The sequence below is a fragment of the Leopardus geoffroyi genome, chromosome A2, assembly GCF_018350155.1.
Source record: "Leopardus geoffroyi isolate Oge1 chromosome A2, O.geoffroyi_Oge1_pat1.0, whole genome shotgun sequence".
In the NCBI taxonomy this organism is placed as follows: Eukaryota; Metazoa; Chordata; class Mammalia; order Carnivora; family Felidae; genus Leopardus; species Leopardus geoffroyi.
The window spans coordinates 16,873,841-16,886,161 of NC_059331.1; the positions used below are offsets into that span (position 1 = coordinate 16,873,841).

The window sequence follows — 12,321 nt, forward strand, 5'->3', positions numbered from 1 at the left end:
TGGAGCGGGTGAGCTGACACCGAGTGGGGAGGTGGCACCTGGCACAGCCCAGCTCACCTCTTGGCCAGGGTGATGTTGTAGTAGCTGAAGAGCGTAGGCCAGTGGCGGAAAGAGAGTTTTCTCCAAAGTTCCTCATCCTCAGGCCCCCAGGTTACCTCTGGCACTGGGCTGTCCTGGGCGCCCTCTGCTGGACCCCCAGGCTCGGGTGGCTCTCCCAGCAACGTCTGGTTCTCAGACAACTTAGGGGCATCAGCGGGGAAGATGGAGAAGGCAGGGTCCGGGTGGCTGGCAGGCAGCACGCCGCTAGGCACGGGCATGGGAGTCAGGGCGCCCTCGCCCAGCGGGCTCTGTTCTGTCACCTGCGCGGCAAGGTAGGTACGCAGCCCTGCCGGGTCCGTGTACACCAGGATGCCGATCCAGACAACCGTGCCAGCCTACAGGGGGCAGTGGGTGCTTAGTGTGGCCTCTGGGTGGCCCCGAGCCCTGGCAGCGTTGGCCGTCGTGCCAGGAAGCAGCAGCACAGGGACCTCACGTCTGGGGATGGGGAGAGGACACAGGCCCCAATCTGTCTTCCCGTCTGCCTGGTCATGTCTTTTCACTACCACCTGGGCCAACTGCCATTAAAGGGACCTAGTTCCCTTTCCATGGTCACAGTTTGGGTTTCCTGGCCTAGAAATACAAAGAGCATCCTCAGAACTTCCCCAACCCCCATATCAAAAAGTGGCCACCATTCCCACGGTCAGCACAGCAAGAAGGACGGGCTGGCTGACCTGTTCCAGAGACACTTATGGGTGCGCCCATCCTCAGAGGACCTCAGTCCTGCTCCCTCTCACTGTAGCTCCATGGGGGCACCACAGCTGGCCAACGGCCAGCCCTGCTCCTCTGCTGCTCCCCAGTCCAGCCAGTGAATTATTTGGGCCAGAATTTTCTGATGCCTGCGCACTATGTAGCAGGGAAACCCTGCTCAGGGAACCATGGTAGTTCCAACCATGGTGGTTCCGCCCTACCAGGCTCCTGTCCTGGGTCCCTCTCGGGAGATGACGACTCTTCTACCTGATGCCCCCGGGGCTGCTTGTCCCAGAGATAGGCTTCGCCTCAGAAGCCACCAGGGTCTGGCCAGGATGGTACGGTGAGCAGCCTCCCAAAGTCAGGCTTCATGGGGCCATGATGGCCTAAGGAGCACCCCCACCTCCAAGGCAAAGTGCAAGAGTCTGGAGGGAACTGAGTGCTGGCCCTCGAAGGGCAGGGCATGGGTGGCAGGTACCATGATAAGGCGCTGTGCCAGGCGAGTGCGGGCCAGGAAGTAGATGACACGCAGCCTCTTCGGGAGCCGCAGGTTTCGGAAGGACGACGGTTGCAGTGTGATGGTGTGGGGTGTGGACGGCCGCACAGCCAGCTGACGCTCAAAGCGTGCCGGCCGCCCCACTGGCTTTGCTGGGGGCAGGCAGGCCTCAGAGGGCAACCGCTTGTTCAGGTCTGCTAGCTGTTGGGGGCACGGTAGTCAGGGCTCAAGGCTGCACGGGAGGCGGGGGACTGCCCCTGACCAAAGCCCGCACTGCTCTCACCCCAAGCCCTGAGCATGGCGAGGGCCAAGGGGGAGGCTGGTGGGGCAGGGCACAGCCCACTCCTACCTCCATTCGGCGAATGTCAATGGACAGGACAGTGGTGAAAAACAGCATCTGAAGGAAGAAGTCTGACACCAGGCCCACAACAGCAAAGAGACAGAACTCCTGGAATCAGAGATGAGGGGACACGATGACATCATGGCCTAGCACCCGAGAAGCAGCTCCCTGCTTGCAGGAACCTCAGAATCTGCAAGGCAGTGGCAGGCAGAGCACAGCAAAAAAGAGATGCTGGTAAGTTCTGAGTCTGGGAGTGGCCAAGGAGGGACAGTGCCAGCTGCTCCCACCGCCCCACCAGGGGGCAGCAGAGACCCCATGCACCTTTATGCACAGAAGGCTGAAGGGTGTGAGCTTTCCCTACATCTTCCATCCCCCGAGAGAGGAGGGCCTGATCCAGTCTTGAAAGCTCTGAGCCCCACCAGCCTGCCCCCCAAAAAGCCCTCCCCCACTAACCCCCTGGCCCTGCTCAAATGCTATGACCAACACCTGCCTGGAGCCCAGGCTGACCCATCATCAGGACTCTCAGAAAGCTTCCTGGCCAGTGACTGCAAGGGACCAAAGTGGGCGAGAGAACAAGAGGGAATTAATTTCTGCCCTGAAACTGAATAAAGGTAGTCTCTCTGCTCCCCAAACTCTGCTCACATTTCAGCCTTCTTCCCCTGCCCTTCACCACAGCTGCCATTCGAATCTGGGGGGCAGAGGAGGGATCTAGCCCATGGTGGCACAGTGGCCAAGTCCGCTCCTATGTCACAAGATGGCAATATGTCCTGCAGATGCCCTCTGGGTAAAAGCCTGCAGCCCTCTGTTCTCTGCTCACCCCCACAACTCAGTAGGCCCACTAGCGTTGGGGAAGGACAGGGAGGACATCACTTCCTTCTGTCAATCCCTCAAGCAACAGTCATCGAGTCCGGGTTCTGGCTCAGTGGAGGTCCTCCTCCACCTGCTCACAGCCCCCCACAGCTGAGTGAGGCACTTGGCCAAGAGCAGGAGCCACTCTGAGCAATGGGTGGTGGCCATGTGTCTGGAGGCCACATATGGGGGTCAGGGCTAAGCCTAGGAAAGAGGAGGGCACAGATTCAGGGACCCCACGATGTTTCTGCCTGAGAAGAGAAACAGGTGTGACTGGAACTGGGCTGAGAACCTCTGAACCAGGGCTGCCAGGAGCACTGTGCACAGAACCACCATCCCGGCAGCAGAGAGGTCCCATCTCCCAGGTGAGGGTGCCTGTGTTGAGAAGGGTGCACCCTGCACAGAGCTGCACAGCTGGGGAACTGGTCAACTGCTTCTGCGCTCACCAGAGTGGCGGGCCCTGGGGCCTTACCTGGATGGCGGGCACCAGGGTGAAGTAGCCAATGAGGATGATGCCCAGCTCTGTGGCCATGTTCTTCATGATGGACCAGCTCTCGCTGCTTAGGCCTGCAGAGGACAACAACAGGGCCTTGGGGCCAGCACATGTCTGCGCACAACCTTGTGCTCCTCAGAGGGGAGAGGCACGGGGAGGGCGCCCAGCCTTCTGAGGCGGCGACTCCACCACGGCGCCCCTGGCTTGGGACGCTGCTGGGGCCCAGGCTCCAGGTGCTGCCGTCACCGCACAGTCGCCATGAAGAAGGGGCCGAGGGGGGCACAGAGGCAGGGAGAGGCAGGGTGCCAAGGTGAGCAGTGCCATCCACTCTGGCACAGCCGGCCTCCACGGATTGTCCTGTCCGGTCAGCACGGGCATGGTGTGAGTGTGCCTGCCCACACGTGGCAGAGGCCCGAGCAATGGAAGTGCCAGCTTTTCTTCCTCCAGCCCTTCCCCCATAGCGAGCCCCTGGTGGGAAAGGCGCCATGTCCCCTCACATCCTCAGAGCTCCCCACCTAGTGCAGGGCCTGGCCTCTCACAGGAGCTCACGAAGGTTCCTCAAATGAATAAACAGTCTACCCTTAGCCTTGTTCCCACAGACCTGGGGTCCGGAGGAGGAAGTGCAACACTTCAGACTTTCAGGCCTAGGCTCCCTGCCCACTTTCCTCAGAACCCCGATCCCCAGCTCCTGGCACTGAGTCCACGGGGCCTTTTCTGGCAGTTGTGGAGACAGCGTCTCTAAAGTGAGCAGCCACAGAAGCCTGGACCTAGTGTGGTGGAGTGTGGCAGGGAGAGAAAGCACCAGGTACCAGTCTGGACAAAGGGCCACTGAACACACGAGTCCCGCAGCAGAGTCCAGTTTGTGTTCTTACTGACATGTGAACCAGGACACGGTAAAGTCCAGCGACTCTTTGGTTCCTCAGGGCACACGCTAACAAGCTGCCAAGGCCTGGTGGCCCACACCAGATTACACTGGAGGGCAAAGCAAGGGTGACGTCTGGGGCTCCCCATCTCCCCCGCAGGAGGAAGCCCAGCACAGACCGCCCGCCCGCCCTGGCGCACCCCCACAGCCGGCCGTGTTACCTTGGGCAATGCGCAGCTTCACCTCAAGGTCCACTGGGGTCGAGACCACGGACTTGGTGAGCACCAACACGTTCTCTAACCCAATAACCACCACAAGGTAGGGGAAAATCTCTCTGAGGACAGAAAGGGAGAGGGTGAGGACAGTGCTGAGGAGGGCCCCCAACACAGGCTGGTTCTCAACAGGTTTGGGCCCCAGGAAGGCTGTGGGGTTTGAAGCCTGTACTGAGAGGCAGCTGAGTGACTTCCAGAAGCACAGAGCAGAAACCCTGGACTCCCCCGCTGTGCTACATAGGGCCTCTGCCTACCCAGTTCTCGGCTTTCAGGCCGGCAAGCATCCCTGCCTCTGACTATGCAGCACAGAGAAAGGAGGGCCAGAGGAGCCCCCAGCTGTCGGAGCAGCCTTCTCCCACACAGGACTCTGCTGGCCAGAGGAAAGGACCATGGCCGGGACCCCTCGGCAGCACTGCAGGCCAAGCCACTGGGACTTAGTGGAAGCGGAACGAGAGGAGCTCCAAGCCCTGCTCGGCTCTGGAGAGACTGTTTGGAGAACTGGTCCTAAAGAAAACTACTAAGCTCTCTGGGACCACAGGTTCACACCACTGGAGATGAACAGGGCGCACCAGCTGAGGTGTGTGCCTCATGGGACCTCTGTTGTGGGGCAGTGGAAATGAGGGCTCTGAGGAGGCTCTGGCACAGCAGCCAGCCACGCGGGAGGGGTGTTAGCATCAGGTTCAGGAAAGGAAGCAAGTGTTCTACGAGTAAGGGAAGTAACAGAGAACACAACAGTGCTGCTCCTGCAACTGGCCTGACAAGCCAGGGAGGGGACAGCCAGTCAGTGACCACTAACAGACAGGTGGGCGGGGCCTAGGAGACAGGGCTTCCAGCCGACTGGGAGATGAAGGACAAAAGAAAGCAAATATCATTGGAAAGGCAGCAAATTCAAGTGTGCTTGTGTCTTTTTTTTTTAAATGACGTTTACCCATCTATTTTTGATAGAGAGAGACAGACAGAGAGTGCATGCTAGCGCAAGGAGGGGAACAACTGAGAGAGAGGGAGACAGAGAATCCCAAACAGGCCCCACACTGAGAGTGCAGAGCTTACGCAGGGTTCAAACCATGAGATCACGACCTGAGCCAAAATCAAGAGTCACTCACTCAACTGTCTGAGCCGCCTGGGTGCCCCTGTGCTTATGGTCTTTTAAAAACTTACTCTGAAATGACCTATTCTATTAGTCACTTAAATGTTTTAATAGTTAAAAAAAAAAAAAAAAAAAGGGAAAACCCGTGTGTGCCTTAAGCCATCAAGGAGTAGAATGCAGGAGTATATGTAATATGTGAACACAGACACCTATACACACACACACACATGCAATACAAGGGTATACATATGCATACACACTTATATACACATACACGAATACACGTTCCACATATACACACATGTATGTACACACACATGCCTATATATATGTATATATAGATACACTACATATACACGTATATGAATATAAGCCCAGTAACTCAAAGGTAAAAAGTGTACCTCTTAAATGTCAAAATAACAACGTGAAGATATAGGGTAACGGCAAGCCCAGGGGCTCTCCAGCCTGAGGGTACTCCCTGAAGCTCAGCGGAGCCTAGTGGGGACCTACCCGCCGTTGAGGGTGGGTGTCAGGCCGAAGAGTGTGCAGAGCCCCACAGACATGAGCAGCGAGCTGAGCACTGTGACCACGGCAGCCAGAGCCAGCCCCCACTTGGACTTGACCATGTCGATCTTGCCTGGAGGGCAGAGAGGGCACATCAGGGCTGCATCTCTCCCAGAACCAGACTCACAGGGCCCTTCTGTGCAGAGCTCCTAGGAGTAGAGTGTGCCCTGACAGCTGAGGAAGGGACGGCCCCTGGTTTAACCTAAGAAAAGGATGATCATGTATACTTCATACTTCCCAGTCTCAGAGGAAGAGTGTGTCTTTTGGGAACCCTAACCCAGGAAAGATCTTTTCCTGAGAAGCCAGAAAAGCCATGGACCCACCCTAGCCCCTGAGACTCTGCTGGGGGATGAAGCCCTGGACGTGTCTGACATCTCTCCCCAAGCCACCTCCAGAGGCAGGGAAGCAGGTGGTCTGGAATGCCCGTTTAGCTTGGAGGAAGCCCCTAGCCTCTGTGCTCTGGACCTACGCGTAGAGAAGTAGATGTAAGCAAATAAGATGATGTAGGTGGTCACAAGCGGGATGAGTTCCGCGATGCCAATCTCCTCCTTGAAGTGCACGTGGACCAGGCTCTCCGCCCGAAGGGTGCAGTTGGGGCTAGGGTGCAGGAGCATCAGACGGGCCCGCAGGCTGCCCAGGAACCTGGTCATGGAGCAGGTGGGATAGATGGACCGGCCCTCTTGGGCCAGGGGCAAAGGCAATCCCTGAAAGGAAGGCCCATCAGGGCTTCCCTCCTCCCCATGTTGGAGGGGGCTTTTCTGTGGTGTCCGAACTTCCTTGCAGTCTCTAAGGGGTCTTGGAAGAATTCTCAAGTTGTCTCAGGAGCCCCCCACCCCACCCTGCCCTGCTCCTTCCTCAACGTCCCTTTCCCAACCTATCAATGCCAAACGCCCACCAGGACAGCCAACCGGAGGCATCTCAAGCACTCTCTCCCTTGCTAGGGAGCTGCCTACAGCACTTTTCTGGGGAGGCCTGAGGCCACATGAGGCTCAGTAGTCTCCAGCTGGGGACCCCTGCCACAGGCTCAAGAAAGCCCAGTGGAAGCATCAAGACACTAAATTTGCCAGCCCTGCCTTAGTCCCTATTCTTAACCAGGAGTCAGGTCACCCCGCTCAAATGTGAAAAGACAGCATCCCTCAATCTAAGAGAGAGAAACATTTCAACAGGAGGCCTGAAAACTCTAAGTTCCCAGGGGGGCATTCTGGACACCCTAGACCAGAACAGGGACTACTCAAAGCTTCATACCATTCCCAGCCAGGAGCCCCGAGCCGACAGCCTTACTTGGCATGGTAGCGCTGGAAGACCAGGGTAATGGTGTAGGAGACCATCCTCTTCCTGGTGTAGAGGCTCACCCCGCTGTATTTCCCAGGAACACCAAACAGCAAGTCTGCAGATGGAAACCAGGAGGTACTGACAGAAAAAGGCAGCTGCCGTAGAGCCGCCAAGGACCCCTCCCACACCCTAAAAAACATAGGGTAACCCCTGATCTGTCAGAGCACCCATCAAAAAGGACATAGTGACCAACAGGCACCCTTGCGGGCCCCTAGGGAATCTGCCCTGGGGTACCTTTGAGCGTGGCTGAGGTCTGTAGGGTTTTGGGCTCATGCTGGTGGATGGTCCCGATGATGTCAGGATCAGCATGGAAGCGTTCCCGGTCATTCTGCCAAAAGTTCCCAGGGGATAGCAGCAGGCACCCATGCTCAGGAAGTAAGTTCCGGAGCTTCCTGAGGCCAGGCAGTAGGTCGGTCACCTGCAGGCATACCTCCTCCAGGCCCCTGGTCCCGGAACTGTGCAGGACATAGGACAAGGCATCTGTTGTGTCTGCGAGCACAGGGCAGGCCCACTGCACTTACAGAGGGACCCTCTGTCATCAGGTTCCCAGATGCCTGGTATCTCTAAGTGCCTAAGGATTAGGGCAGCAGGAGAAAGTTCTTTTAGGTGGCCAACAACCAAACCATGTGGTTGACTGACCTCCAAAGTACATTTGGGGCCCAAGCCTCTCTAAGTAAGTTCTGGGAACATGCACAACCTCCCACCGATGAAGACACCTCAGCCAATTCAGTGGGCAAAGAGGCGAGGGTGAAAATTAGGGGCTTCATTTCATTCACCAGAATGCATGTCAAAGCCCTCAGCTAACTAAAACCCAGCGGAGCGGGTGAAGCGGCCTGTGAAGCCAGCACAGGCTGGGGAGCGCCACCCTGGCTGGGGCTTCAGAAGCGATCCCCAGGGGAAGTGTGCTTCTCCTCAGCTCGGCTACCACCACCATATCCACATCTCATAACCGTTGGGCAATAAGCCATCTGAGGCGCGAGGCAGGCAGTTCCCCGTCAGCTCATCACAGGGTCAGCTCTGTGGACACCTACTCTGTCTGAGACCTGCGGATGAAACTATGTGTGCCATCCGTGTAGGTCGAGGGGTAGTGGGGCCACAATGTGAAAGTGGCTCACCCGCCATTCTCACTTGTGCAACTTCTGCAGCACTGGCTGGCGCAGTGGAATCACACCAAGGACCGTATGCCCTCTACCTTCAGTAGGGAACAGATTCAGGGAGGCCGGGGGCACTGACAGGGATACCTGTCTCTCAGCACGTGGTTCCGGATCTCTTCCACCAGCTGGAATGCCCGGGACAGAGGTGAACGAAACACATCTACTGCCAGGAGGTTCTTGTGCCAGGGAGACACTGAAGACTTCACAAATATCTGCTGGATATAAGCCACCGGGGCACCCACGTACTGCAGAAGAAACAGGGCAGGGGTGAAAATGTCAGCTCGGCACATGAGGGAGAAACGGGCCCACACTCAATAAGGATTTACTGAGCATCTACTATGGGTAAAGCACTGTAGGGCCCAAAGGATGGGCCTTCAAAAGTGAAGACGTCTCCAAGGGGTTCTTTGCAATTTATGAACCACATTCCTACACACTTCCCCATAGATCAGGGGTCAGCAGACTATGGCTACAGGCTAAATCAAGCCCAGCGCCTGCTTTTCTAAATCAAGTTTTACTGGAACACAACCAGGCCCACTCCATTCCGTCCTGTCCACAACTGCTTTCCCACAATAATGGCAGAGGTGAGTGTTCACAACAGAGACCGTGTAACCCACAAAGCCTCAAACATTCATCATCTAGCCCTCTATGGAAAACATCTGCCGAATTCACAGTAGACCATCAGCTCCCAACAGGGTGCAGTCTGTTTACTGATCCTGCCATTTGCAGGTCAGTGGTTTTTAAAGACCGAAAGACCCAACTCTCCAAGTGTATGGCCCTGGAAACATTTTTGACTTCTCTGGATTTCAGTTTCCTCACTGTGAAAGGGGGGTGACTGACATTCACCCTGCAGCATCAAGATGCACATACATCTCACACCACACAGACACACGTGTGTATACAAATAGCACATGCAGAGACAGGTATTAATGGAAATGTTAGCAATAGACAGTGTGGCACATCATTTCATCAACCCCTCACAATAGTCCTCTGAGACGCAAGGTGATTAGCTGGGGCTTCATAACTCCCGCAGGGTGCTGCAAGGTCTCAAACCCATGTCTCCTCAATGGACATCACACACTTTTTCACTAGAACCTGCCATCTGCCCTGAAAGAGCTAACAAGCACCTAAGTAACCAAAGTGTTCAGACATGTCTCAGGCAAGCCAGGAACTCCCAGTGATGGAGCGGTCATGGAGCACCCCCATAATGAGGTACTGGATTAGCCGTGGCAGGATTACAGCCAAGGGAGAAGGTGAGTGGAGCCACGAGGTGGGCAAGGACTGGCAGGAGAAGGACGGTGAGGGCCTCAGGGGTGCCAGGGACACTGAGAGCACAGACGGTCTAGATAGCACTAAGGAGTCCTGTCAGGTAGTAACACAAATCACAGCTAAAATGAGGGGTGGCTATGATGACGCCTGACTGAGCTGCCTGGATTCTAACCAGTTGCCAAAGAAAAGCCCCTGAGTGTCTCTGAGATGGTGACCAGATGAACGCAGTGCTCTGGAAGGCTGCCCTGGAGTTACACTGTCATCCAACTGGAGGCAGGGAACACCGTCCACGGCCGTGACGTACTGTGGTGCCGGCTGGAGGGAGCTGAGAGGGCGATCCCCACACCTGTGCCGCCATCAGGGACTCCACAGGGTGGGGGAGTAGATGAAAGGCCATTTAGCCCCTCGATGATGCCTGACTACAGGTTATCACACAGGCGAAGGTCAGGATGCTGAACACGAATGGCAAGTTAAGGCCTCCTGGGCCCCTGGACACAAAGGAACAACTCAAGGCAACCACCTACGCCTTTGTGAAGTTTACATTTATGAAGCCATGTCTTACAAAGGCTCTGGGGACAGAAGGCTGCACCTGCTTTGTCATTTGCACCGGACTCAGGCTGCTAGAAGCTGCCTAAAGGCACAGAGGAACCTGGATGGAGCTCGCTGCCGCAGGCTCTGACCTGAATAGCAGCTCATGGACTCAAGTCCTCACACAGGCCTGAATGGGGAGGAGCTGTCTGGAGACGAACAGCTCTACGAGGAGAGCCATCCCCAGGGCAATCATCCTCAAGCCCTGTGAAGGACACAGCGTATCATCCAGGGACAGCATGACACCAGGAAGCCTCCAGACCTGGGTTTGTTCCCACTGGGCACAAGGCTGTGACTGCACATACCACCTCTTCTGCCTTCCACTTCCACCCACCCTCAGGCCCACTGAGCCTGTGCAACTGAGCCCTTAGTTTCTGGGTGCAAAAACTCCTTCTAGCTCCTCGGCCCTCCGCTTCTTCTCCAGCCTCCTTCCCACCCAGGCACCTTCTCCCCAGCCAGGACCATTCGGACCACCATTTCAATGAAGTACTAATGAACATCTCAGAAACTAGAGCCCTCTCCCTGGGCTCTAGGGATGGCTCTAGGAGTTCTAGGAGCACACTGCTTCCCAAATATTTTTAAGTTTCTGCCTGGAAGTGTACATATTACTACTACCATCATCAGTTTTAGGGGAGAGGATCCAGGCTTCCATCAGATTTTCATAGGAACATGTAACTCCTTCACCCCAGACCTCTCTCTCCTTTGTCCTTCCACCAGCGCTGGGTAAATCCACAGCTCCTTTGTTTGCACGCCTCAGGCGGCCAGCCTCAACAAACAAGAACCATGTACCAGTGATTCTTACTGCACATCCCTGCTTCCCGGCCTTGGCCTCCTTCTGCTGGCAGCCTCTTGATACACCCTCCCTGACTTCCAAATGAACTTCTCAAGCAGCTATTCCAAGTTTTTCCAACTCTTCCAAGATCTTGAGTCCCCTCATTTATCACGATTGTAGCAAACTCGTCACCCAACATATGTGCCCGCAAGCCCCTCTTATGGGCATCAAAATTCTCTTACGGTGGTTTATTCAATAGGCATGCGCCTGACTCTTGTCATTCACTACCTCAGTTTGGGATCCCCAGTAGCAGACCCTAAGCTGGGTGATTTATTTGGAAGGTACAGAAAATACAGGAAGGGGAGTAAAGGCAGGAACAAGGGAGGGAAAGCAGCCAACAAAGGGTGTTACTGGACAAGTGACCTCTGTCGGTAATGGGGTTTAGCTGAGTCATCCCATCTGAAAGATCAGAGAGCTGAGGTATTACATACCAACCCCTGCAGCTACTGCTTGAGTGCTGCTCCCAGGGGGCATGAATCCTCCAGCACCTCAGGCCTTCACCAGAGATGCTCTGACGTATGAGATGCAGAAACTGGTGGCTGGAAAGCAGGCAGGCAGGCACTAAAATAAAAGGGTAGCCGGGATGTGGGCAGGGCCCGCCACTCACTGCACTAGGCCCTATCATAATCACTACTGGACATTCAAGGGAGAAACAGACATGGAAACAGACACAACACATGGTATCCAAAGTGAGCGATGGAGGAAGCATAAGGGCCAGTGGATCCAGATGCCTGTGGGCAAAGAGGGCGGACTCCTCACTAGATGGAGGCTGTGGCAGGTAGTCTTCTAACATGGCTCCAGTAACCCCCACCTCCTGGTGCTCCTGCCCACAGGCAATCCCCCTGGAGAGAGCGCTACACCCAGCGACCTGCTTCTGGCAAACAGACTACAACAAAAGTAATGACATGTCACTTCTGAGACTTGGTTACACAAGACTATGATTCTTGAGGACGTTATGCTGGGTGAAATTAGCCAGTCAGTACTGTACAATTCTACTTATATGAGGTACGTAAAGTCGTGAAATTTATACAGACAGAAAGAATGGCAGGTGGCAGGGGTATTAATGGGTACAAAGTTTCTGTTTTACAAGACGAAAAGTTATAGAGATGGATGGCTGCACAACATGAATGTATTTAATACCAGTGCACTATACACTTAAAAAGGGTTTAGATGATAAATTTTATGTTGTATTTTGCCACACACAAAAATAAAAATTGGAAGGAAAAAAGGACTATGATTCTTCCTCTGCCCCCCTCTTTTGGAACCACCACTCTGATGAAGTCAGCCATGTGTCAGCTGCTCTGGAAGGTCCACGAAACAAGGAATTAAAGGGGCCCTCGGCCAACACCCGGTGAGGAATGAAGACCCTCAGCTCAACAGCCTGCAAGAAGCCTGTTGCC

General features: G+C 55.2%; 1 protein-coding gene across 2 annotated transcripts in view; it reads right to left on the reverse strand.

Annotated features, from left to right (window-relative positions):
* The window catches only part of LOC123605608 (SREBF chaperone), a 73,455-nt gene that overhangs the window by 5,255 nt on the left and 55,879 nt on the right, over positions 1 to 12,321 (reverse strand). For both annotated transcript variants that reach the window (XM_045492717.1, XM_045492718.1), the window contains exons 4-13: positions 8,323 to 8,480; positions 7,316 to 7,536; positions 7,031 to 7,136; positions 6,219 to 6,391; positions 5,696 to 5,822; positions 4,048 to 4,160; positions 2,944 to 3,038; positions 1,632 to 1,730; positions 1,265 to 1,483; positions 58 to 434 (exon numbers count right to left, since the gene is read on the reverse strand). In XM_045492717.1, coding sequence (XP_045348673.1) covers positions 58 to 434; positions 1,265 to 1,483; positions 1,632 to 1,730; positions 2,944 to 3,038; positions 4,048 to 4,160; positions 5,696 to 5,822; positions 6,219 to 6,391; positions 7,031 to 7,136; positions 7,316 to 7,536; positions 8,323 to 8,480 — 1,688 coding nt within the window. The remainder of the gene's footprint in view (positions 1 to 57; positions 435 to 1,264; positions 1,484 to 1,631; positions 1,731 to 2,943; positions 3,039 to 4,047; positions 4,161 to 5,695; positions 5,823 to 6,218; positions 6,392 to 7,030; positions 7,137 to 7,315; positions 7,537 to 8,322; positions 8,481 to 12,321) is intronic.